We start from the raw sequence: 22,822 nt of genomic DNA, 5'->3' as shown, positions 1-22,822 counted from the left end.
GTGTAACCCGTCATGGCGGCACTGGGTAGGCAAGGTGATTGTCTCCAGTTTAAGCGTGAGGAGCATGAATCTTAGAGAGGTAGAGACAGTGGCCAAAGATCAGACAGTAAGCAAAACAACAGGGGGGAGGAGAAGCCTAGACTCTTGGGAGAATGACAAGTGGGGAAAGGAGAGAGTGGAAAGAGGTGAGCAGTGGGAGAGGAGGGTCAGGTGCTACAGCAGGCAGCGGGGCTCTTCCTGCCTGGGGACCTCCCCCAAACCCCAGCTGCTCACCTTCACCACCAATCCCTTCTCCCAGATGGCATCGAATCGGCTACCACTGGGGAAGAACAGGGTCCCTTCTCCGTGGAACATGCCGTCCTTCATCTCCCCCACGTATCTTGTGTCAGTAGGGAGGATGTATTCTGCATTGCCCTCCATCCTGGAAGGACATGGGAAGCCACTGAGCTTGGCATGACAGCCGGGGGACAGAGAGAAAAATGTTCACACGTTTACCCTCTACATCTTCAGAGGTCATTGTCCCTCAAGATTCTGTCAGAGTTTTTCTGTTGCTCTGTTTTCATCAAAACCTCAAAACCTCAAAAAAAAAAAAAAAAAAAAAAAAGTGGGGCGTGGTGGCACATACCTTTAATCCCAGCACTTGGAAGGCAGAGGCAGCAGATCGCTGTGAGTTTGAGGCCAGCCTGGTCTACAAAGTGAGTCTAAGAGAGCCAAGCCTACACAGAGAAACCCTGTCTTGTAAACCTAGGGGAAAAAAAACTAAAAAAAAAAAATTTTTTTTTTTGTTTAAGATGGGGCAATTTTTGGTCGGCTCCTCTCCCCTCCCTAAAGCCTGTCCTGTAGTTTATACTGTTCACTGAAATACCTCCTCGCTAGATCAAAGCCACAAAGTAGACACTGTGAGAGACCAGCAGCTAGGGAGCAGATTCTGTGTCTCCTGGGTCCACTATGACTAGCCTGGCCTTGCCCACAAAGCCACAGCAGTCTTGCCTTTTAAAAGTCCTTGTTCTGTCAAATGTTACTTTGGGCAAGCTCTGCATCTTACCTTACTTCTCTCGTGTGTCAAATGGGAGTCACTGTGAGGAGGAGATAATACACAGCGCCTGCTACAAAATATGGATGGTCTTTCTTCTTTCCCTATGTTCTGAAACAGAATTATCTAGAACTCAACTGTGCAGTGCTCCCAAAACCAATCATGATCAAGAGGTCAGAGATGAGCGTTGTGGTGCATGCCTTTCATTCTACCACTCAGGAGGCAGAGGCAGGCAGATCTCTGTGAGTTCAAGGCCAGCCTGGTCTACAAAGTGAGTCCAGGACAGCCAAGGCTACACAGAGAGACCCTGTCTCAAAAAACCAACCCCCCTCAAAAGAGGTCAGAGATGCCATACATTATATCTTTATTTACTTATTTGTTTATTTTGGAGACAGGGACTCACTCTCTAGCTCATGCTGACCTTGAGCCCATGGCAATCCTCCTGCCTCAGCCTCTCAAATGCTGGGATTATAGGTATAAACTGCCAAACCAGGTTTTTCATTTTTATATTTAGATATTGTACAAGCAAGTCATGAATTTAATGTTTTGTTAAAATAGCTGTATGAGTGCCAGGCGCAGTGGCACACGCCTGTAATCCCAGCACTCAGGGAGGCAGAGGCGGCCGATCTCTGTGAGTTCGAGGCCAGCCTGGTCTACAAAGTGAGTTCTAGGACAGCTAAGACTACACAGAAACCGTGACTCAGGAAAAAAAACAAACAAACCAGCTTTATGAAGCATAGTTGACATGCAAAACTATATACATACTTAAAATGTACAGTTTGTAAATTTTGAGACATATCATGGAAACCATTATCACAGTCAATATAATTAGTATATTCACCACCCCTGGATGCTGGACACTCTTTCTTTAATCTTTCTTGTTTGTTCCTCCCATTCCTCATCCCTAAGCAAATACTGACCAGTTTTTCTGTCACCATGAATTAATTTATATTTTCCATGATCTTATATAAAGAGTATCATATAATACGATCTGCTTTTTTGGCAGGGACTGCTGATTCCTTTCGTTGAATATGATTCTTTTCAGGTCCTCTCGTGGTATTGTTATGCGAACCAGAATTTTAATTGCTGTGTACTATTCCAGTGAATGGATGTACCACACTTTTTCATCTACTCACATGTTGTAGATGTTTTGGTTGGTTCCAGTTTTCAGTTATTACAAAGTTTCAGTTATATAAAGCTGTTAGGAACACTCAAAAACAAGCTTTGTATGGAAATATATTTTCATTTATACCAGGTTAATACCTAGGAGTGAAATGTCTGTCTTACTTTTTTAAGAAACTGCCATGCTTCCCCCCCACCCCCACCCCCCGAGACAGGGTTTTTCTGTGTAGCCTTGGCTGTCCTGGACTCACTTTGTAGACCAGGCTGGCCTTGAACTCACATCGATACGCCTGCCTCTGCCTCCCGAGTGTTGGGATTAAAGGCGTGCACCACCACCACCCAGCTCTGCCAAAGCTTTTTTAAAGCACTTGTCCAGTTTTATTTTCCCACCAGCAATGGGGAGTCTACAAAACCAAATATCAAGTATTAACTTACCCTACATAAGAAGCACAGCCCATCATAAAGACACATGTGGGTTCTCCAATTTCTTTGACTAAAATGCCCCAATCATTCATCTACACCTGACAAAACTTTTGCTGTAGCAAGGTCTTGTGGGAAGAAATGATGTGGTTTAGGCACAAAACTGGGTAGAAATTCTTGAATCCCTCACTTTTTAGCTGCATATTCCAAAGAGTGAGCATGACATTCTGCTGAAGCCCAGCCACTTATTTGCAAGAACAGCCTGAACTGACTGTCACGAAGCAGTTACACACACCATCGTTGCCACTTCCTGACGAGTCAGACAAGATCTCTTTCCTCCTCTCTCCTTGAAGTTCAGATCATGCCATCTACCTTGAAACGCTGACTGAAGGTTAGAGATAGCATCCCATAAATATTACTACTGCTCTTTCTAGGAATCTATCCCTGTGCTTGGCTAGACCACTGGCCCTGCTCCCTCAAACTCAAAGCACACCACAGTCCCTCTAGCATGTGCGTACAGACCCTCCCGAATCAGGCCTTTTGTTTCCTCATGGTGTGCTTTACAACCTGAACAACTATCACTCATCTGTCAATTTGTACCCCCCTTTCCACCTCTGAAAAATGTTTATGCCATTTTCTTCATTCAGTGCTTCTGGCGAGGCAAAGTGGCCACCTCCACATATGCTCTGCCTCTCTTGATCACTTGTCATAACTGTGTTGTGCTTACCTGTCCCACTGTGTTTGCATGAGCTTTTTGAGGGAAGGGATTATGACCAGGGTCAAAGCCAAGATCTGGACATCGTGAACAATCAGCATTTGCTGAATAGCATTTTCTATTTTCCTTTGTGTGCATAATTTTAAAAATATTTACTTAATTTTTATTATTATTATTATTATTATTATTTTTTTTTTTTTTTTTGAGAGACAAGGTCTCTCTGTGTAGAGCCCTGGCTGTCCTGGAACTCACTTCGTAGACCAGCCTGGCCTTGAACTCACAGAGATCGCCTGCCTCTGCCTCCCAAGTGCTAGGATTAAAGTCATGCACCACCATACTCTGCTATTTTTATTTATTTAATGTGTATGTTTGCTCTCATGTATGTATGTGCACCACGTGTGTGCCTGGTGCCCACAGAGGGCAGAACAGCTTTGGCTACAGATGATCCTGAGCCACCATGTGTATGATGGAAACACACGCGTGAGTACACACACACGCACACGCACACGCACACGCACACGCACGCACACACACACACACAGGAGTCCCATCTATGTGGCTTAGTAGATAGGTGTGCTTGAGGACACCTTGAGTTAAGTTTTTGAAAGCGCTTGCCACAAGGTCCTTGGAAGAGGTCAAAGGGCAGCTGTCTCCCCAGCCCGAGAGTGGGCACACGGACGAATGGGTCCTTACCTCCCATTTACGTACGACCCGATATATTTGCTCCCGGTATACTGCATGTCAGCTAGTGTCCAGCAGTTAAGACACTAACTTCAGGGCCCTCCGCGTAACTATGACAACCAGAAGATGTGGGCGGAGCCTTAGATGGAGCCCCGCCCTGTGCTCCCGCTTGACTTCCTGGAACGGTGTACGCTTGGTCTTTCCCGGCGGCCACAGAACAGTGCGCTTGCGCGACGCCGGAGACGCATGCGCAGTTGGTGCTGAGAGGTCTGGGAGATCCAAAGGGGAATTGAAGGAGACGGGCGACACGGCCGAGGGCACCTGGTCAGGGTCGCGGCTGCCGCCGTCATGCCGGGGATAGTGGAGCTGCCCACTCTGGAGGAGCTGAAAGTGGAGGAGGTGAGGCTCACCCTGAGGGCAGGCGGGAGGCCCGGGACTGCAGCTGCCGAGTGGGCCCAGGCTCGGTCCCGGCCTCCGCGACCTGCAGGACCACATCCCGCCGTGGCTCTAGACACCCACACACACAACCTCCTCCCCGTGCCCCCCGCGACCCGCCTCTCCTCCTGGGGATCGGGGTGGTACTTTCTATTTAGTATCACCTAGCTCCTTGCTGTACCTCCCCGCGAGGCAAGTATGCCTCCCCAAGTGCTCACCTTCCAACAAGTCTGTCAAAATCTGCTTGCAGAGCAGGCCTGGGAGCCGCGGCAGCTTACGGTGCGTGGTTGGACAGTGAGTCTGGCACGGGCCAGGGTGTTTGATAATTGGACACATGTAAAGCATTTACTTCGAGAGACATTTAAATATTCGTTATCTGCACATGCAAGTAAGCGACAGCGCCCTGCTTTTATAGTTAATAGTTTTATAAGGAGACAGGTAAAGAGGCTGTACAGCACAGTGCATAGCGCTGTGAAAAGTGACGTAAAGGTGATGTGTTATTGTATTGCAGACATGATCAAGCCATTTCTAAAGGCCAGGGTGCTAATTACCCGCAACACACAATAAGGTAGGGTAGAACTGTTCTTCTTCCCTTGTAGACCAGAGGTAGGCCCCAAGAGTAGAAGTGATTTGTCCAAGGTCACATAGGCAGTGTGTGGATAGTTGTAATGGGAACCCAGATCTGTCCTGAAACCTAGGCTGTAGAAGCTATGAGCCAAAGTGCAATAGTGTGACGAAGGAGGCGTGAGCCATGTGTGTTGAGGTGGAAGCTGAGAGCGATTTGATGTCGGCCTAGTGTTATCTGTGCTGAGCCTTTAGAGAAGTTTGGCTTTATCCTGTGAGAGGCTGGGAAAGGATGGATGTGTTAAGGCAGAAGGACTAGTAGAAAAAACAAACTGGCAAGGCTAAGTGATATGCCGGGAATTGCACAGCAGGCACTGTGCTAAGTGTTTTCCTCATACTACTTCATGTACTCTCTTAGAAACCTGTGAGGATGGCAGCTGTTGCCGTCCTCAGATGAAGAAACTCGTAGCTGTACTCTTGGGCTTTATATGAAAGTGACATTTACTAAGAGGTGACAAGAAGGCTATTCCCGTGAGCCAGTCTTTTATTCTTGTCCCACCACGAAACTGGCTAAACATGAGTTGACATATTTTGTTACATTTTTAAATTTGGCTCAGCAAACATTTCATGCAAGAGCTTTTCTAATAAATTTATATTTAACTGGGCATGGTGGCACGTGCCTTTAATCCCAGCAGGAGGCGGGCAGGTGGATCACTGTGAGTTTGAGGCCAGCCTGGTCTACAAAGTGAGTCCAGGATAGCCAAGACTACACAGAGAAACCCTGTCTTGAAAAACCAAAAAAGAAAAAAGAAATCTTTAAAGTTTGCACAATATATATATGTAAATAACTAGTTTATAATAACTGATATATTGATTATGTAATTGGTATCTATAATTATGTAAATAACTAAAGATTATGAGACATAGATAAGCCCTGGTGATGTGATGTTGGATCAGAGTTCTGACCCTTTAGCTTAGGTCACTCTGAGTAGCACAAGGGTGTTTGGCTTTCAAGAGGAGGTGACCCTGGCTGTACAACTCTCTATGAGGATATAAAAGGGATAGAGAAAGCGCGTTAGGCGTGAGGCCTGAAGGTTGGCGTTGTTAATGGGTAGAGATGGAGAGAAAAAACATTAGCTAGAAGCAGGAAGTGAGCAAGATAAAGTCATGGGGGGGAAGTCAGGGGCCGAAAGTGCATTCTAGAACCAGTGAGTTACGTTGAGAGAACATCACAGGCTCCTTTGTGAAGTCAGGCGGGAAGGATGGGGAGATAGTTTGGGTCCAGAGAGCTGTGAACAGCAGCTAGGAAGCAAATGAGATGATGAGGCTTTACGTCTTCTGGGAGCTGGTTTCTGATCTGTTGTAACAGCAGAAGGGAACAAGAGCTGTCTGTTTAGGAAGGTCCCCTCAGCAGCTCTGCGGACACTAGGTGCAAGAGCAAGAAATGTAGGAAGACTCGCTCCAGGGGCTCTTACAGTAACCCTGGTAACCGGCAGCTGCGCTTAGTGGAGCCAAAACTTAAGTACCTCATCCGGAGTGAGTCCTACTCAGTATGGGCACAAAGGTTGAAGAATCCAGGTCAGGTTTGCAGTATGACAACAGACCGGGGAGGCCAAGAGCAGCAGCGGCTTTGCAGGGAGGTAAAAATCCATTCTGGACTTCGTTGACTGAGGAATCATGTCGCACCCCCATTGGAAGAACATTCAGAAGCTTTGGATTAAAAATTCCGTGGGTGTGAGCCAGGCGTGATGGCACAAATGCCTTTAGTCCCAGCACTCAAGAGATCTCTGTGAGTTTGAGGCCGGCCTGGTCTACAAAGAGAGCTCCAGCTCCAGGACAGCCAGGTCTATTACACAGAGGGGGGGAAGAAATTCCTTGGGTGCATTGATAATTTAGAGTAAAAATTAAACAGCCAGTGTTGATGTTCATTTTATGTGTCAGGCACATTCTTAGCATTTTCTACAAATATGAGCTCAATGGATCCTCAGGAGATCCTATGAAATAAGTACATCGTACTCGATTTTACACAAATAAGAAGACAGGCCTGCCATAAATCCATAAATTAAGTACTGTAAGAAGGGGTGTGGTCATGGTCATGGCTTATAGAGTCGGGACCAGTAGTAGAAGATTTGGGAGCTTTGCTGTGACCGTGCCTGGCTCACTCTGCACACTTGCTGTCTATAGCAGCTGGTCCTGCAGAGTGGCTGTGTGAAGGCCAGTGAGGAAGGATGCTGAACTCCTGTGCTCTGGAGACAAGGGATGCTGGATGTATTTGAGAGGGGACTGTTGGATATCAGCTATGAAGCAGCAGGTGAGGGGACACGGCTACATCCCTCAGTGATGGTGATGCCGTGCCAAAGGCCTGAGGAGAGGCCATGGCTTCTGAGGATGGCTGGCAGGTCATCTCAAGTGTGTCTGTTTATCCGATGTTTAGGAATTGGCTCCGTGAATGTGTCTCACCTTTGTTTCCCTATGACAGCATGAATTGTTCTTCATTTTGATAAGCTTGCCACCTGTGTAGGGAAGTAAAATAACAAATACTGCCAGCTTTGGGGGCCTGCTGTCTTGAGTATTTAAGTAACCAAATCAGCCATTTAAGGATATTTTGAGGCATTTGGCAAGCAAGTAAAATGGTACTCAGTTTTTTATTTAAATATTCCATTTAAGTTTATTTTATCGCTATGAGTGTTTTGCCTGAATGTGTGTATGTGCCCACACTTATGCCTGGTTCCCATGAGAACCAAAAGATGGCATTAGATCCCCTGGAACTGGAGTTACAGACGGTCGTGAGCTACCACATGAGTGCTAAGAATTGAATCCTGGTCCTCTAGAAGAGCAGACAGTCAGTGCTCTAAACCACAGAGAATTCAAGTTTTTAAATGTAGTGACCTAGCCGGGTGCAGTGGTGCATGCCTTTAATCCCAGCCTTCAGGGCAGCAGAGGCAAGCGGATCTCTGTGAGTTCAAGGACAGCCTGATCAACAAAGTGAGTTCAGAACAGTCAAGGCTACACAGAGAAACCCTGCTCGGGAAACAAAACAAAACAAAATAAAAATGTAGTGACCTTAAAAAAAAAAACTACTGTGAAGCAAGATTGGCAGCACATACTTGTAATACTAGCTCTAGGGAGGCTGAGGCAGGAGGATTAAGAGTAGGAGGCCAGCCTGGGCTACCTCAGAGTGTCTCCAAAACCTAGAAACAAAACAAAAGGGTTGACTACCTTTTATTCTCCCAACTGGCTATGGGCAGTAAAATGGTAAATGTATACTAAACTTAAATACAAAAATATACATATTTGGGATATAAATTTGTTAGAGTTGCCATGGCAAATTTCTCTTATTGTAAGCTTATCTTTGCTTTGATAGCTGCAACAGTACAATGTTGGTAGGCAGTACTAGCTCTAGTCTCCTTAGGGCAGCAATTCTCAAGGTATGGGTCATGACCCCTTAGGGGTGGAATGATGCTTTTATAGGGGGTCGCCTAAGACCATTAGAAAACACAGATTTTATGTTACAATTCACAACAGTAGCAAAATTACAGCTGTGAAATAGTAACAAAGATTTTTGTTTGTTTGTTTTTTTGGTTTTTGGAGACAGGGTCTCTCTGTGTTAGACTTGGCTGTCCTAGACTCGCTTTGTAGACCAGGTTGGCCTCGAACTCACAGCGATCCACTTGCCTCTGCCTCCTGAGTGCTGGGATTAAACGCATGTGCCTGGCTTAACAAAGATAATCTTTGGGAATTTTATGGTTGGGAACCTGCTCATATTCTGTCATGTTTCTCAGTTGATCAGGAATCGGAAATGTCCCTAGTGGGGAAACAGCAACAGTAAATAAAGCAGAAGCACACAAATCAGAAAGGCATGCCCCGAACAGGACTATCATGCAGCCCCGCCCAGGTGCCAGCCGTAAATACCCTGCTCTTTAAAGTGTAGGCTGAGGAAGTTACCATGGCCCAGCTGGTCATCAGTGTTCACCTGCAGGCTGTGGTAGAGCTGTAAGAAGTATTAGAAGAGAAACAGAGGAGCCAAAAGGAAAATGAAAAGTGAGAATAAAGATGAATTCTCCCAGATACCAGAACGCTTTGCTGGAAGTAATTGAAAAATAACGGCTTTGGCGTAGGCTGAGACTGTAGGGCAGGGAGCTGGGGCCTGGGCTCTGCAGTTCTGTGCTTGAACTGTAGGCTGTACCTACAACCGCACTGGGATGCTTCTCAAGAAAGTGCTGGAAGGCAAGCAAGGGAGTCTGGCATGGTCACAGTGCTGGAGTTAGCATCAACATGGGCAGATTCCAGGACCTTATTCTTAGTAATAATTTGTCAAGCTTTTAGCTCTTCTTTTCCCTCTTCTTTCTTTCTTTTTTAAAATTGTTTTGGTTTTTCTAGACAGAGTTTCTCTGTGTAGCCTTGGCTGTCCTGGACTCACTTTGTAGACCAGGCTGGCCTCGAACTCACAGTCATCCACCTCCCTCTGCCTCCCAAGCACTGGGAGTAAAGGCGTGTGCCACTACACCCTGCCTTTTTTTTCCCTTTTCTTACTCTATGATGCCCCAGCTCTCTGGGAGTTTTGGGTGTCCTTGTATGATTCATTTCATTCCTGGAGAGAAACTGTAGCAACATCGACAGAGCTGTTTTTTAGCAAGATCGGTAGGGTTTCCATCTTCATCTCTAAGAGAAAATAGGGATGGTTCTGTCAGCCTAGGAAGACACATGGGAGAGCTGGCTAACCCCACGGCAGTAGTACTGCCTCTGTGTCCCTCTGTTCCAGCCAGCTCAGGTGATGAGGCAGAGGTACATGGTGTAGTGTGTGACTCCCTTTCCGTTGCTTTCCAGGTGAAAGTCAGTTCAGCCGTGCTTAAAGCTGCCGCCCATCACTATGGGGCTCAGTGCGATAAGGCTAATAAGGAGTTCATGCTGTGCCGCTGGGAAGAGAAGGACCCAAGGCGCTGTCTGAAGGAGGGCAAGCTGGTCAACGGATGCGCACTGGACTTCTTCAGGTAAGAGGCACTTGAAGGCAGTGCCTATGTGAGTTAAACATCAAGGAATTCTGAAAGGAGCTTAAATGAGGAAGTGACTACCAGCCAATTGTTAAAAGTGTTCAGGTTTTGAAATCAGAGAGACCAAAATCAATTGTTTTTGTTGTTGTTTTGGATTTGGCTTTATAAGGCATGCTCTGTAACCTCCACGAATAGCAGTTTTCATCTGTGAAGTAGATATTTGAAAAGGTGTGTACCACCATCTCAGCGCAGTGCTTGTTGGCAGACAGTGGGCAGCTGTGACGGTTAGGAAGGTATTGAGTTTGACGTTCAGGTAGGCTGCTGTGCGCACTAAGCACAAGCCTGTGGAGGCAGGAGGCTCAACAAGGACAGCCATGACTACACATAGGGAGTTTGAAGCCTGTTTGGGCTACCTGAGATGCTGTCTCAGAAGAAGTTTGGTTTGATGCAGCCAGCCTAACTCACTGTGTGGGCCTGGAACACACAGCCCTGCGTCACCTGCCAAGGTCTGGACCTACAGTGTGCACGCCCTCACTCAGCCTTATAGAAATTCCTTTATACTTTTATTATAACAAAAAGGACAGAGCCTGACTCAGAGAGAGCTAGCTGCTTAACCATGAAGTCCAGAAATAGTCGTGGTGCCAGGCAGAGCTGGAGTCAACAGAACTGTGTGATTCTTTTTTCCTCTTCTCTGCACAGTCTCTTGGCTCAGCATTTTTCTGTTGACCACTTTAAGCTGTCTACCTCATGCCCCGCTAGCATAGGCAGAGTCCCCACACTGAGCTGATTAGCAGTACTGTCTGTGGACTTGTTTTGAGCCTTGGGAGGTAAGTACTCTAATCGGTCAGGCTGAAGTCAGCACCGCATCCAAGCTGCATCACTGCAAGACAGGAAGGAAAAGCAGAGGGCTGTCAGTAAAGCAAGGGACTGACTGCTGTCTGTGCAAAGATGCCACCACAGTGATGGCAGAGGAAAGAGCAAAATGCCGCAGAAGTGGCTACCGTTCTCCCTTCTCCCTGGGCTGTCACTGTGCGCATGCGAAGAAACTGGTGGTTATAAGTCTAGTACATATAATTTTTTTATCTGATTTACACTTGAAATTATTGGATACATTCCTTTGAACCTTAATGATTTTTAATGGGTTCATAGTAGTTCACTAGTAGAGGGGCCAACTGTAATGCATCCGGCCAGCTCTTCTTAGGGAACATCCATCTGTACTGTTTAGTCTGCCTGCCTTCCTTCCTTCCTTCCTTCCTTCCTTCCTTCCTTCCTTCCCACAGGGTTTCCAAGGTAGCCTGGCTGGCCTGCAACCTGCTGTGTAGACCAGGGCGGCCTTGAACTCACAGAGATCTGCCTGTCTCTGCCTTCTAAGTGCTGGGATTAAAGTCATATGCAGCTACATCTAGCTTTTTTACCCCGTAATTAATTCCTTGGTATACATTTTCTAGCAGTGGTGTCTGTCTGTGTGTGTGTGTGTGTGTGTGTGTGTGTGTGTGTGTGTGTGTGTTTAAGGCTTTGATCATTATTTTTGGCTTCTGAACTTTTATTGCTGTATTTAACAAAAAAGAAAGAAAAAAGAAAAAAAGAAAGAAAGAAAGAAAAGAAAAAAAAATGCCAGTTTCAGGAATTAAACTCAGGGTGTCAGGCTTGTGGGCAAACAGTTGTGTGGTATTTTTGTTGTTGTTGTTTTGTTTTTTGGGTTAGGTCAATTTATCCTGCCCTCAGCACTTAGATGGTGTGCATGTCATTTAAATATTTAATAAATAGAAGATGGTGTTTTGTGATGCATGAATTTATGTCCGTTTGACTGCTAGCAAGTTTGAATAATATTTCTTTACTTATTTGAGGGGATAAAAATGATTTTTAAAGAGAATATTGGCAAAGTAGTTTTCCTTAGATGCAGAGATAGAATGTTTTAGGTGGGAAATGAAACCTCTTGGTTCTAAGCTACACACACACACACACACACACACACACACACACACAGAGAGAGAGAGAGAGAGAGAGAGAGAGAGAGAGAGAGAGAGAGGGAGGGAGAGAGAGAAGCACTCAGTGCTAGAGCTGACCGCTGAGCATGAGAGTGGGGTCTGCAGGCATAGTGAGCAGAAGCCAGGCAGGCTCTCCCACTGCAGTGCTGGGCTGTGCAGCCAGGCTCTCCCACTGCAGTGCTGGGCTGTGCAGCCAGACTCTCCCACTGCAGTGCTGGGCTGTGCAGGCAGGTTCTCCCACTGCAGTGCTGGGCTGTGCAGCCAGGCTCTCCCACTGCAGTGCTGAGCTGTGCAGCCAGGCTCTCCCACTGCAGTGCTGGGCTGTGCAGGCAGGTTCTCCCACTGCAGTGCTGGGCTGTGCAGCCAGGCTCTCCCACTGCAGTGCTGGGCTGTGCAGCCAGGCTCTCCCACTGCAGTGCTGGGCTGTGCAGGCAGGTTCTCCCACTGCAGTGCTGGGCTGTGCAGCCAGGCTCTCCCACTGCAGTGCTGAGCTGTGCAGCCAGGCTCTCCCACTGCAGTGCTGGGCTGTGCAGGCAGGTTCTGCCACTGCAGTGCTGGGCTGTGCAGCCAGGCTCTCCCACTGCAGTGCTGGGCTGTGCAGGCAGGTTCTCCCACTGCAGTGCTGGGCTGTGCAGCCAGGCTCTCCCACTGCAGTGCTGGGCTGTGCAGGCAGGTTCTCCCACTGCAGTGCTGGGCTGTCCAGCCAGGCTCTCCCACTGCAGTGCTGGGCTGTGCAGCCAGGCTCTCCCACTGCAGTGCTGGGCTGTGCAGGCAGGTTCTCCCACTGCAGTGCTGGGCTGTGCAGCCAGGCTCTCCCACTGCAGTGCTGGGCTGTGCAGCCAGGCTCTCCCACTGCAGTGCTGGGCTGTGCAGGCAGGCTCTCCCACTGCAGTGCTGGGCTGTGCAGGCAGGTTCTCCCACTGCAGTGCTGTGCTGTCCAGCCAGGCTCTCCCACTGCAGTGCTGGGCTGTGCAGCCAGGCTCTCCCACTGCAGTGCTGGGCTGTGCAGGCAGGTTCTCCCACTGCAGTGCTGGGCTGTGCAGCCAGGCTCTCCCACTGCAGTGCTGGGCTGTGCAGCCAGGCTCTCCCACTGCAGTGCTGGGCTGTGCAGGCAGGCTCTCCCACTGCAGTGCTGGGCTGTGCAGCCAGGCTCTCCCACTGCAGTGCTGGGCTGTGCAGCCAGGCTCTCCCACTGCAGTGCTGGGCTGTGCAGCCAGGCTCTCCCGCTGCAGTGCTGGGCTGTGCAGCCAGGCTCTCCCACTGCAGTGCTGGGCTGTGCAGGCAGGCTCTCCCGCTGCAGTGCTGGGCTGTGCGGGAAGGCTCCCCCGCTGCAGTGCTGGGCTGTGCGGGCAGGCTCCCCCACTGCAGTGCTGGGCTGTGCGGGAAGGCTCCCCCGCTGCAGTGCTGGGCTGTGCGGGCAGGCTCCCCCGCTGCAGTGCTGGGCTGTGCGGGCAGGCTCCCCCGCTGCAGTGCTGGGCTGTGCGGGCAGGCTCTGTCACTGCAGTGCTGGGCTGTGCGGGCAGGCTCTCCCGCTGCAGTGCTGGGCTGTGCAGCCAGGCTCTCCCACTGCAGTGCTGGGCTGTGCAGCCAGGCTCTCCCACTGCAGTGCTGGGCTGTGCAGCCAGGCTCTCCCACTGCAGTGCTGGGCTGTGCAGCCAGGCTCTCCCGCTGCAGTGCTGGGCTGTGCAGGCAGGCTCTCCCACTGCAGTGCTGGGCTGTGCAGCCAGGCTCTCCCGCTGCAGTGCTGGGCTGTGCAGCCAGGCTCTCCCACTGCAGTGCTGGGCTGTGCAGCCAGGCTCTCCCACTGCAGTGCTGGGCTGTGCAGCCAGGCTCTCCCACTGCAGTGCTGGGCTGTGCAGCCAGGCTCTCCCACTGCAGTGCTGGGCTGTGCAGGCAGGCTCTCCCGCTGCAGTGCTGGGCTGTGCGGGAAGGCTCCCCCGCTGCAGTGCTGGGCTGTGCGGGCAGGCTCCCCCACTGCAGTGCTGGGCTGTGCGGGAAGGCTCCCCCGCTGCAGTGCTGGGCTGTGCGGGCAGGCTCCCCCGCTGCAGTGCTGGGCTGTGCGGGCAGGCTCCCCCACTGCAGTGCTGGGCTGTGCGGGCAGGCTCTGTCACTGCAGTGCTGGGCTGTGCGGGCAGGCTCTCCCGCTGCAGTGCTGGGCTGTGCGGGCAGGCTCTGTCACTGCAGTGCTGGGCTGTGCGGGCAGGCTCTCCCGCTGCAGTGCTGGGCTGTGCGGGCAGGCTCTGTCACTGCAGTGCTGGGCTGTGCGGGCAGGCTCCCCCTCTGCAGTGCTGGGCTGTGCGGGCAGGCTCTGTCACTGCAGTGCTGGGCTGTGCGGGCAGGCTCCCCCGCTGCAGTGCTGGGCTGTGCGGGCAGGCTCTCCCGCTGCAGTGCTGGGCTGTGCGGGCAGGCTCTCCCGCTGCAGTGCTGGGCTGTGCGGGCAGGCTCCGTCACTGCAGTGCTGGGCTGTGCGGGCAGGCTCTGTCACTGCAGTGCTGGGCTGTGCGGGCAGGCTCTGTCACTGCAGTGCTGGGCTGTGCGGGCAGGTTCTCCCGCTGCAGTGCTGGGCTGTGCGGGCAGGCTCCCCCGCTGCAGTGCTGGGCTGTGCGGGCAGGCTCCCCCGCTGCAGTGCTGGGCTGTGCGGGCAGGTTCTCCCACTGCAGTGCTGGGCTGTGCGGGCAGGCTCTGTCACTGCAGTGCTGGGCTGTGCGGGCAGGCTCTGTCACTGCAGTGCTGGGCTGTGCGGGCAGGTTCTCCCGCTGCAGTGCTGGGCTGTGCGGGCAGGCTCCCCCGCTGCAGTGCTGGGCTGTGCGGGCAGGCTCCCCCGCTGCAGTGCTGGGCTGTGCGGGCAGGCTCTCCCGCTGCAGTGCTGGGCTGTGCGGGCAGGCTCTCCCGCTGCAGTGCTGGGCTGTGCGGGCAGGCTCTCCCACTGCAGTGCTGGGCTGTGCGGGCAGGCTCCCCCGCTGCAGTGCTGGGCTGTGCGGGCAGGCTCTCCCACTGCAGTGCTGGGCTGTGCGGGCAGGTTCTCCCGCTGCAGTGCTGGGCTGTGCGGGCAGGCTCCCCCGCTGCAGTGCTGGGCTGTGCGGGCAGGCTCTCCCACTGCAGTGCTGGGCTGTGCGGGCAGGTTCTGTCACTGCAGTGCTGGGCTGTGCGGGCAGGCTCCCCCGCTGCAGTGCTGGGCTGTGCGGGCAGGCTCCCCCGCTGCAGTGCTGGGCTGTGCAGGCAGGCTCTGTCACTGCAGTGCTGGGCTGTGGGGGCAGGCTCCCCCGCTGCAGTGCTGGGCTGTGTGGGCAGGCTCTCCCGCTGCAGTGCTGGGCTGTGGGGGCAGGTTCTCCCGCTGCAGTGCTGGGCTGTGCAGGCAGGCTCTCCCGCTGCAGTGCTGGGCTGTGACTCCTCTTCTTCCACAGAGTGTGGAGAACACAGTAGAGGAGGAGTGGGTGACGGTCACACTGGTGAGTCCTAGGAGGGAAGCTGAGGAGCAGTGGGGCAGGCATGGGAAGTAGACTTTGATATGTGATTAGATTCTCTGAAAGACTTCCTGAGACATTTTGAAGAGGGCCATTCATTGAAGATCCTTGGGTTCTAGAATAAAACAGGAAGCAATTTCAGTCTTTAGTCTATTGGTAGAAAGGTAGTCTGAGTTTTTTCCACTGCCTTTAGCCTTTACTTGTAGGTTTCTAGGACCCTCTGGACAAGAAAATCATTATGACGGGCAGATCTGGGCCCAGGGATCCTGTTCAAACTATGGCACCAGCCAAAGACAATACGTGCAGTAAACTTCAAACCCCTACCCAGATCTAGCCAATGGACAGGACATTCTCCTCCGTTGAGTGGAGAGTGGGGACTGATTTTCACACAAACTCTAGTGCCCCATATTTGATCACGTCCTCTGCATGGGGAGGCCCGGTGGCACTCAGAGGAAGGATAGCAGGTTACCAAGAAGAGACTTGATACCCTATGAGCATATACAGGGGGAGGAGGTCCCCCTCAGTCACAGTCATAGGAGAGGGGAGTAGGGGGAAAGTGGGAGAGAGGGAGGAATGGGAGGATACAAGGGATGGGATAACAATTAAGATGTAATATGAATGAATTAATAAAATATTTTTAAAATTTTAGCCTTTACAGAAAACTGTGTTATAGTTTGCACTTGCCTAGCAAGCATAAGGCCCTGGGTTTGTTTGGGCCTCAGCTGGGGGAAGGCAAACGTGCATAAAGTAGTGCTATTTTATTCTTCCTTGAATTTGTATTTATTTAATTCCTAACATGTTTGAATGGAAGGAAAGGGGAATTTTGCTTTGCCATTTTCTCTTCTCTTCTCTCCACCCTTCCTCTCTCAGGATTGGGGGAAATAGGGTCTCATGTAGCCCAGGCTAGCTTCAGATTTACTCTGTAGCTAAGGTTGTCCCTGACCTCCTGGTCCTCCTGTCTCCACCTCCCACATAGTGGGATTATGGTCCTGTGCCCCACACCCAGTCTCCTTAGCCATGTGGGGTGTTTCTTGGGGGGTCTGTTTTTGTGTCTGTGAACATGTATGTGCCTGTATGTGCACATGTACCCACATTCACATAGAAGTTGAGGTTGATATCAGGAATCTTTCTTCTTTGAGGCAGGGTCGCTTAGCAACATAAGCTTAGCAACATGGCCGGCCTCAGCGGCCAGCTTGATTTGGGATCTCATCCTCATCTCCTCATCCTGCTCAGAGGATGGGATTATAGCAGGCTGCAGGGCAGCTTGGCACTGTATGTCGTCCTGGAAGCCCCATTCCAGCCCTGTTACTTAGGTGGCAAGTGCTTTAGCCACTAGCTGCCTCCCCAGCTTCCTCCAGCTGTTTGCTGCCCTGCTTCCTAGCAGCACCCAGCTCTTCTGCACAGAGAGGACTGCTTCTGGCCGGAGCGCTTGTGGGACGGAAGCCAGAGCTCTTAGGCTGGTGTGTTCACTTTTGAAGGTGTGTCCCCTCTGCGTCCGTCAGCATGCCAGCTCTGACGGCTCCCTTCTCTGCCGAGTTGCTCAGGCTGAGGTGGAAGAAGGGACAGGCTCCCGAGGAGCTCTCTTGAGTAAAAACAGGTATCTCAGGCCGTAGTCTTTTATTCTTGCTGGATAAAGAACAGCTTGTTCCTCAGAAGTCTTTCTGTGTTTTACTTTTCCTACTAGTTCTTCAGGTTCTTTTTTTCTTTTCTTTTCTTTTTTTAACTACAAAGTATATAGAAAATTAGTTTTACCCGGTGGTGGTGGTGCATGCCTTTAATCCCAGCACTCGGGAGGCAGAGGCAGGAGGATCGCTGTGAGTTTGAGTCCAGCCTGGTGTAAAAAGTGAGTCCAGGACAGCCAAGTCTATGCAGAGAAATGAAAAAGAAAAAAAAATGGCATTGTGTATATGTGCCACATTTTCATTACCCAGTGCTCTGTTGATGGACATCTAGGGCGATTCCATGTGCTTGCTTCTGTGAATGGAGCAGCAGCAGACAGAAATGATCTCTGGGTCCACTACAGAGTCCTCTGGGTGCAGGCTAGGAGTGGTGTAGATGGGTCGCATGATGCTCCTGGTTTACCTTTTTGAGGGCCTTCTTTCTACACTTGCTTTGACAGTTGCACTAGTTTACATTCCAGCAGTGAATAGGCCCCTTCCCACAGCCTCAGCATCTGCTGTCGTTTTCACTTGAGGTGGCGCATGGCCTAAGACTGTTAGTTTGACATCTGTGCCTATGGCCATCTCACTTTTGTGACGAGCTGTCCCTAACCTCCAGCCCTCCTTTCCAGGCAGATAAAGCGTCACTGCGCGGAGCCTTTCACAGAGTATTGGACTTGCCTTGATTATTCCAACCTGCAGATGTTCCGTCACTGCCGCAAACAGCAGGCTAAGTTCGACGAGTGTGTCCTGGACAAGCTGGGCTGGGTGCGGCCTGACCTCGGGGAGCTGTCTAAGGTAAGGCTCCTCCCGGGCCTTGCTCTGACCTGGGGTGGGCTTGGGTAGAGGAGGCAGGCCATGGCGTCCAATGAGGATGGAGAGGATTTACCAGACAGACAAAGGAACTTGGCACGTGTTAGCTAACAGGGAGCAGAGTTGCTTAACATGTTAGTGAGGTCCCGCCAGGTGAATTCACTGGGCCGGTACGGTCAGGCTGTGCCAGAGTCTTGGAACAATAAGAATTGAAAAGTCCCTGCCTGTAGTGAGAAGCCTGCCCTCCCTTCCTCCTGTGCTAGTGAGTTTGCTGACAACTCAGCTGTGGGTTGAAGCGTCAGCGGAAGCCTGTACTGCTATCTGTACTCTTGTGCTCTTTGTGACTGTGTGCTGGCGCAGTAGCATCTGAGTGTCATATCCCCCCACCCCCACCCCCACCCCCGCCAACCCACCCTCCCGCCCTCCCTGCTGTTACCTTCCTGGAGAATTCTTGCCGAGCTGCTTGTTTCTGGGGGGGGGGGGTTCAGGGTGCGTTTACTTGGGCTTTGAAGAGAGTTCATTCTGTGAAAGTGAAGAATTTAGAGCTAAAGCTGTCTTCACTGTAGGGATGATCTGTGTGGGAAAGGAAGACACATCCTTGAAACTTAAAAGGGCCTGTGGGGCCTCCCACCTGCTCCCACGCTGAGTGCTGGCTCCTGCGGCCGTAGCTCAGGTCCTTCACTCCCACTCCACAGAGCTTGGAGAGAAGGGCGAGACGGGATGGACACAGTAGTTCTGAATCTTGCTTCCTCACTCTCCTGTGTAATCTCAAACTATCTTAACTTCCTGCTGGCCCTGTCTGCCAGTACCGCTCAGGATGCTGGCTGTCCTGTAAGGGCTGTGCCCGAGAGCCTGTGTGAGGCCCTGTGAGGTACCTGCAGGCTGTTCATCTTAGTGCCTTTCCTTTGGGGCCAGCATCCATGAATAGCTTCACAAATAGACTGATAGCCCGGCTGTTTCTTCTTCTTCTTTCTCTTCTTCTCCTCCTCCTTCTCCTCTTCCTCTTCCTCCTCCTCCTTCTCCTTCTTCTCCTCTTTCTCCTTCTCCTTCTTTTAATGTGGCATTCTTAGTTTTACTTCAGACACATTCTTTTATTAAACTGAGGGAATTGTTTTAAATAGTGGCCAACTTAAAGTTGGAAAATAACAGGACTTCCACACTTAACCCTAAAACTGCCTTTTCTTGTTTCTACCTTACCACAGGGGAAGCAGTGAGCCAGGCTATCAAGACAGTGTGTTTATTCCTGAGTCTTTATATTAACATTTTTCAATTCCTCCCCCCACCCCAAAGTTACCATTTTAATGGCCTCAAAAGTATATTACTTAACATATATAATCAATTTTAGTTGTACTTCAACCCATTATTCAGTCTCTTTCTAGAAAGGTCATAACCAGCCAAGAGAAGCTTAAAGTGCAGCTTCACTGTCCTTTGATTCTGTCCCACCCACTCACTTCTGCCTCTGCAGAGCAAGCCGGGCCCCAGCCCAGATGCCCCGCCCTCCCTAGGCAGAGTTACCTCCTGCTCACACTCAGCAACTGACCACAGAGAGAGCAAGTTAGGGGCCTCGGCATAGGCATCTTAGTTCTAGGAATGGCTCTGAGGCGTTCTCGTCCCTTCTCTTTTGGGGCATGATACAGAAGAGGAAGTTGCTTTTTTCTTCCCTCCATCAGTTGTTCTTTCACGGGGGTCACTGGTTACTTTATGTTTAAGACACATATTTTCAAAAACAAGGAGTAATGGTTATCTAGATTGATTTTTATAAATATCTTGAGTGAGGCATTTGGAACTACTCTGTCATGTAGCAGGCACCTTGAGTGACAGGGACAGGGATCTGCGCTTAAAGGCTTGGGTTTTATCTCTAGCTAGGCAGCACCTGGGAGCTCTGGCACAGACACATGTGGACCTGGCTCTCATGCGTGCAGACGGCTTAGAGCTGAGACCACTAGAGTGAAAGCCAGAAAGTGCTTAGTGACTGGCCCGCTTGTAAGCGCCTGCTTCCTTAACTCTCACAGGGCTAAATTCTGAGCCACAGTTACTGCAGAGTAGCATAGCATTTACCTAGCATGTACAGGGACCAGAGTCTAATGCTCAGATCCACAGCAAAATTCAAAAATTAAAAACCAATTCTGGTCGCTTCCCAGCTGAGATTTTGGTGGCCATCATGGGGGCGGGGGTGTGGGTTAGTGGGATGGTGGTAGTGTAGACACTTCCATCCCCTCTCAGCTGCAGTTTGGAACCTACCATCTCTTTGGCTGTTGGCTCAGCTCTTCCTGCCTCCCGGCCTGCATGTAGTGACTGGTTGCTCTCCTCTAACAGTAGCACGTGTTGCCATCATGCTAAATCCAAGCATCACTGCACAGCACAGCATAGCCCTGTGCCCTAGCTGTGTGGGGCATTTATAAACAGAGCTGACAGACCTGGCTTTGTGTCCTAGCAGGGTAGCCTTAGTGACCCTCCGCAGAGTCACCTGGTCGGAGCTGGTAAATAGTGAGTAGGAAAGCATCTCAGCATGAGCGCTGTAACACCAGAGCTTGTCAGGGTGCAGTCTGCTGCTGCGCTGACTTCTGTAGATGTTCCCTCTGTCTTCGTTGTCTCTGCTCTCTTGCACTGTCTTCTGTATTAATCTTCCTGGCTGGTTCCTGATTCTCCTCAGAAATAGCCCAGGCTCCAGCCTTCAGTGTGTGTGGTTTATGCAGGATTCACCCTTGTCTGTTGTCATTGGGCAGCATGGTAGAAATCTTGCTTGATGGCTCAGTCTTGCTCACTCGCCAGTGAGTGAGCTCAGAGGACAGCGTGTGTCTTCTCCCTGCTGTATCCTCAACTCCTACCACACAGAGAGACAGAAAGGAGGCTTTCGGAAGTTTACCCAGGGGTTAACTGAGGATAGGGCATCTCGCCGGGGTTTGAGACTGAGGAGGAGTAGATGCAGCAGTAACAGAGAGAGGAAGTCCCCCCAGCCCCCCAGCGGGCTCAGGGTCTCTACTGCTACAGAGTCCCTTTGAAGCTCAACTCCTTTCTTTGCCCTTTCCAGGTCACCAAAGTGAAAACCGAGCGCCCTTTACCAGAGAACCCTTACCACTCAAGACCGCGGCCGGAGCCCAACCCTGTGATAGAAGGGGATCTGAAACCTGCCAAGCATGGCAGCCGCTTTTTTTTCTGGAACGTGTAAGGATTGGTCCACGGCCCACACTCAGTCGTACGCCCAGACGACAGACCGCCGACGAGAACACCGCTCTCGTGTTCTTTCCTGGATCACAGACATTAACAAAAACGTTAATTTATGTGACTTGGCAGTTATTCTATACATTTCCTGCCCATTAAACATTTTCAAGGAAACAGTTGTGTTTTATTATACTCTGTGTAACCTTTTAGCCTTTAAAGATGACTTCCCCTTGTTCTTTCTTGCACTCCTGACTGCCTTACTCGCTTTGCCCTAAGGAGTGCTAGTGTAGCAGGAGAGCCACGCTCCCACACGGAAGGATGGCCTGAAACAGCTCCTCAGCGGTGCCTGCTGTACAACTAGAAGCCTCAGATCTCTCTTCTCATTCAGCTTTCCAAGCAGATTTCTATAAAGTTATTCCAGAGAAACATCCAGGGCAGAGAAAGAAAGGCTTGAGCCTGTGACTCAGGCACGGGAGGGGCTGCTGGCTGCATCTGAGGCAGTGTTGCTTGAAGTTCCTTAAAGAAGCTAACTTCCACCATTTCCCCTTGCTAGCCCATCGTCCGGGTGTTGTAACCCAGATGTTTTTCCTGATAGACAAGGGAGGTGGAGGCTGAACTCCCAGCTCCAAAGCCAGGAAGTTGGAGGTCTGAGTGTCAATTCCAACCTTGGGTGTGTTCCTTAACCTCTTGTGAGGGGTTGAGTTTGAGGACAAACCAAAGGACACAGGCTTATCTACCTCCCGGGCAGGTTAGGGCCCTGGTGTTTATAAAGCTCCGGTTCAAAGCACTGTCCCCCCAAGACCCTTCGCCCCGTCCAGTTCCCTTTCATTTACTCGGCCATTTCCTTCACAGCTGGCTGGGGCTCTGCCCTTTCTGCTTGGGTAAGTCATCGGAGCCCTGTGGGCTTTGGGCTGCTCCGCAGAGCTGTGAAAAGAAGAGAGTGGGACAGTTGTCTCCTTCAGTTCATTACTCTCAGTGGGGAGAGTGAGGCATTAAGACAAATAAGGGGCAGGGCTGCTGTCCAAGGGATGTGAGGCCACTTCAAAGGATGTGGCATACCTCCCACCCCACGCTCACCCCACCACTGGGGGCCTTTGCACTGAAGCTCACACTTGGGCCACCCAACTTTCTTACTTTCCAACTCTTGAATGAGCTCTTGAGCTTTTATTTATTTATTTATTTATTTATTTTTATTTGTTTTTTTGAGACAGGGTTTCTCTTGTAGTCCTAAGTGCTGGGATTAAAGGTGGGTGCCACCATGCCCAGCTGCTCTTGAGTCTTCAAAATAGCTGAGGCTGAGTCCGTTAACATCTTGGTGGCTAAGTAATTGGAAGTAAGCAGGGCATGGTCACAGCTTGAAATGTATGTGGTACACTGCCACATTTTACGCCCTCAGTCCCCTCTTAGAGGAAGCTGGGTCTTGCACAAGTAACAGCACTCGCTGAGCACAGTGCTGCGCTCTTGTCCACTCCTCTGTTCAGAGCCATCTGTAAGGGACACAGTTGGCTGGAGAACACGTTGCCCTACCACAGGGCTCAAGCTTGGTTTCCAGCACCCACTTCAAGTGGCTCGCAAGCATCTGTAACACCCAGGGACCCCAGTACCTCTGGACTCCAGGTGCTCACACATGTGGCATGCTTATGATTTAAAATAGAGTTTTTAAGGAAAAAAAAAAGTGTCGGCCAGCCCATCTCATAGATAAAAGAACTAATGCTCAGGAAGAAGTAGAGAGGGCCCTGCCCCACTCGAGAAATACACACAGGGTAAAGGGCTTTC

At 50.7% G+C, this 22,822-nt stretch overlaps 2 protein-coding genes across 2 annotated transcripts in view; one reads left to right on the top strand and one right to left on the bottom strand.

Annotated features, from left to right (window-relative positions):
* Nucleotides 1-4,185, bottom strand: part of MORN5 (MORN repeat containing 5) — a 29,399-nt gene extending 25,214 nt beyond the window's left edge. Inside the window, exons 1-2 of the mRNA XM_084798156.1 lie at nt 3,984-4,185; nt 274-421 (exon numbers count right to left, since the gene is read on the bottom strand). Coding sequence (XP_084654282.1) covers nt 274-421; nt 3,984-4,030 — 195 coding nt within the window. The 5' untranslated portion in view covers nt 4,031-4,185. The remainder of the gene's footprint in view (nt 1-273; nt 422-3,983) is intronic.
* An 8-nt stretch (nt 4,186-4,193) lies between these two features.
* On the top strand, nt 4,194-21,220 carry NDUFA8 (NADH:ubiquinone oxidoreductase subunit A8). Its single transcript, XM_084798158.1, has 4 exons — nt 4,194-4,370; nt 9,798-9,961; nt 17,704-17,869; nt 20,916-21,220. Exons 1-4 carry the CDS (start codon nt 4,320-4,322, stop codon nt 21,051-21,053), a joined length of 519 nt encoding a protein of 172 aa, XP_084654284.1. The 5' UTR covers nt 4,194-4,319; the 3' UTR covers nt 21,054-21,220.
* The last annotated feature ends 1,602 nt before the right edge of the window (nt 21,221-22,822 follow it).

This window comes from Acomys minous (genome assembly GCF_964271855.1).
Source record: "Acomys minous genome assembly, chromosome: 10".
Taxonomy (NCBI): domain Eukaryota; kingdom Metazoa; phylum Chordata; class Mammalia; order Rodentia; family Muridae; genus Acomys; species Acomys minous.
Note: the sequence above shows the minus strand (reverse complement) of the source record. Positions and strands in the feature narration are given on the sequence as shown.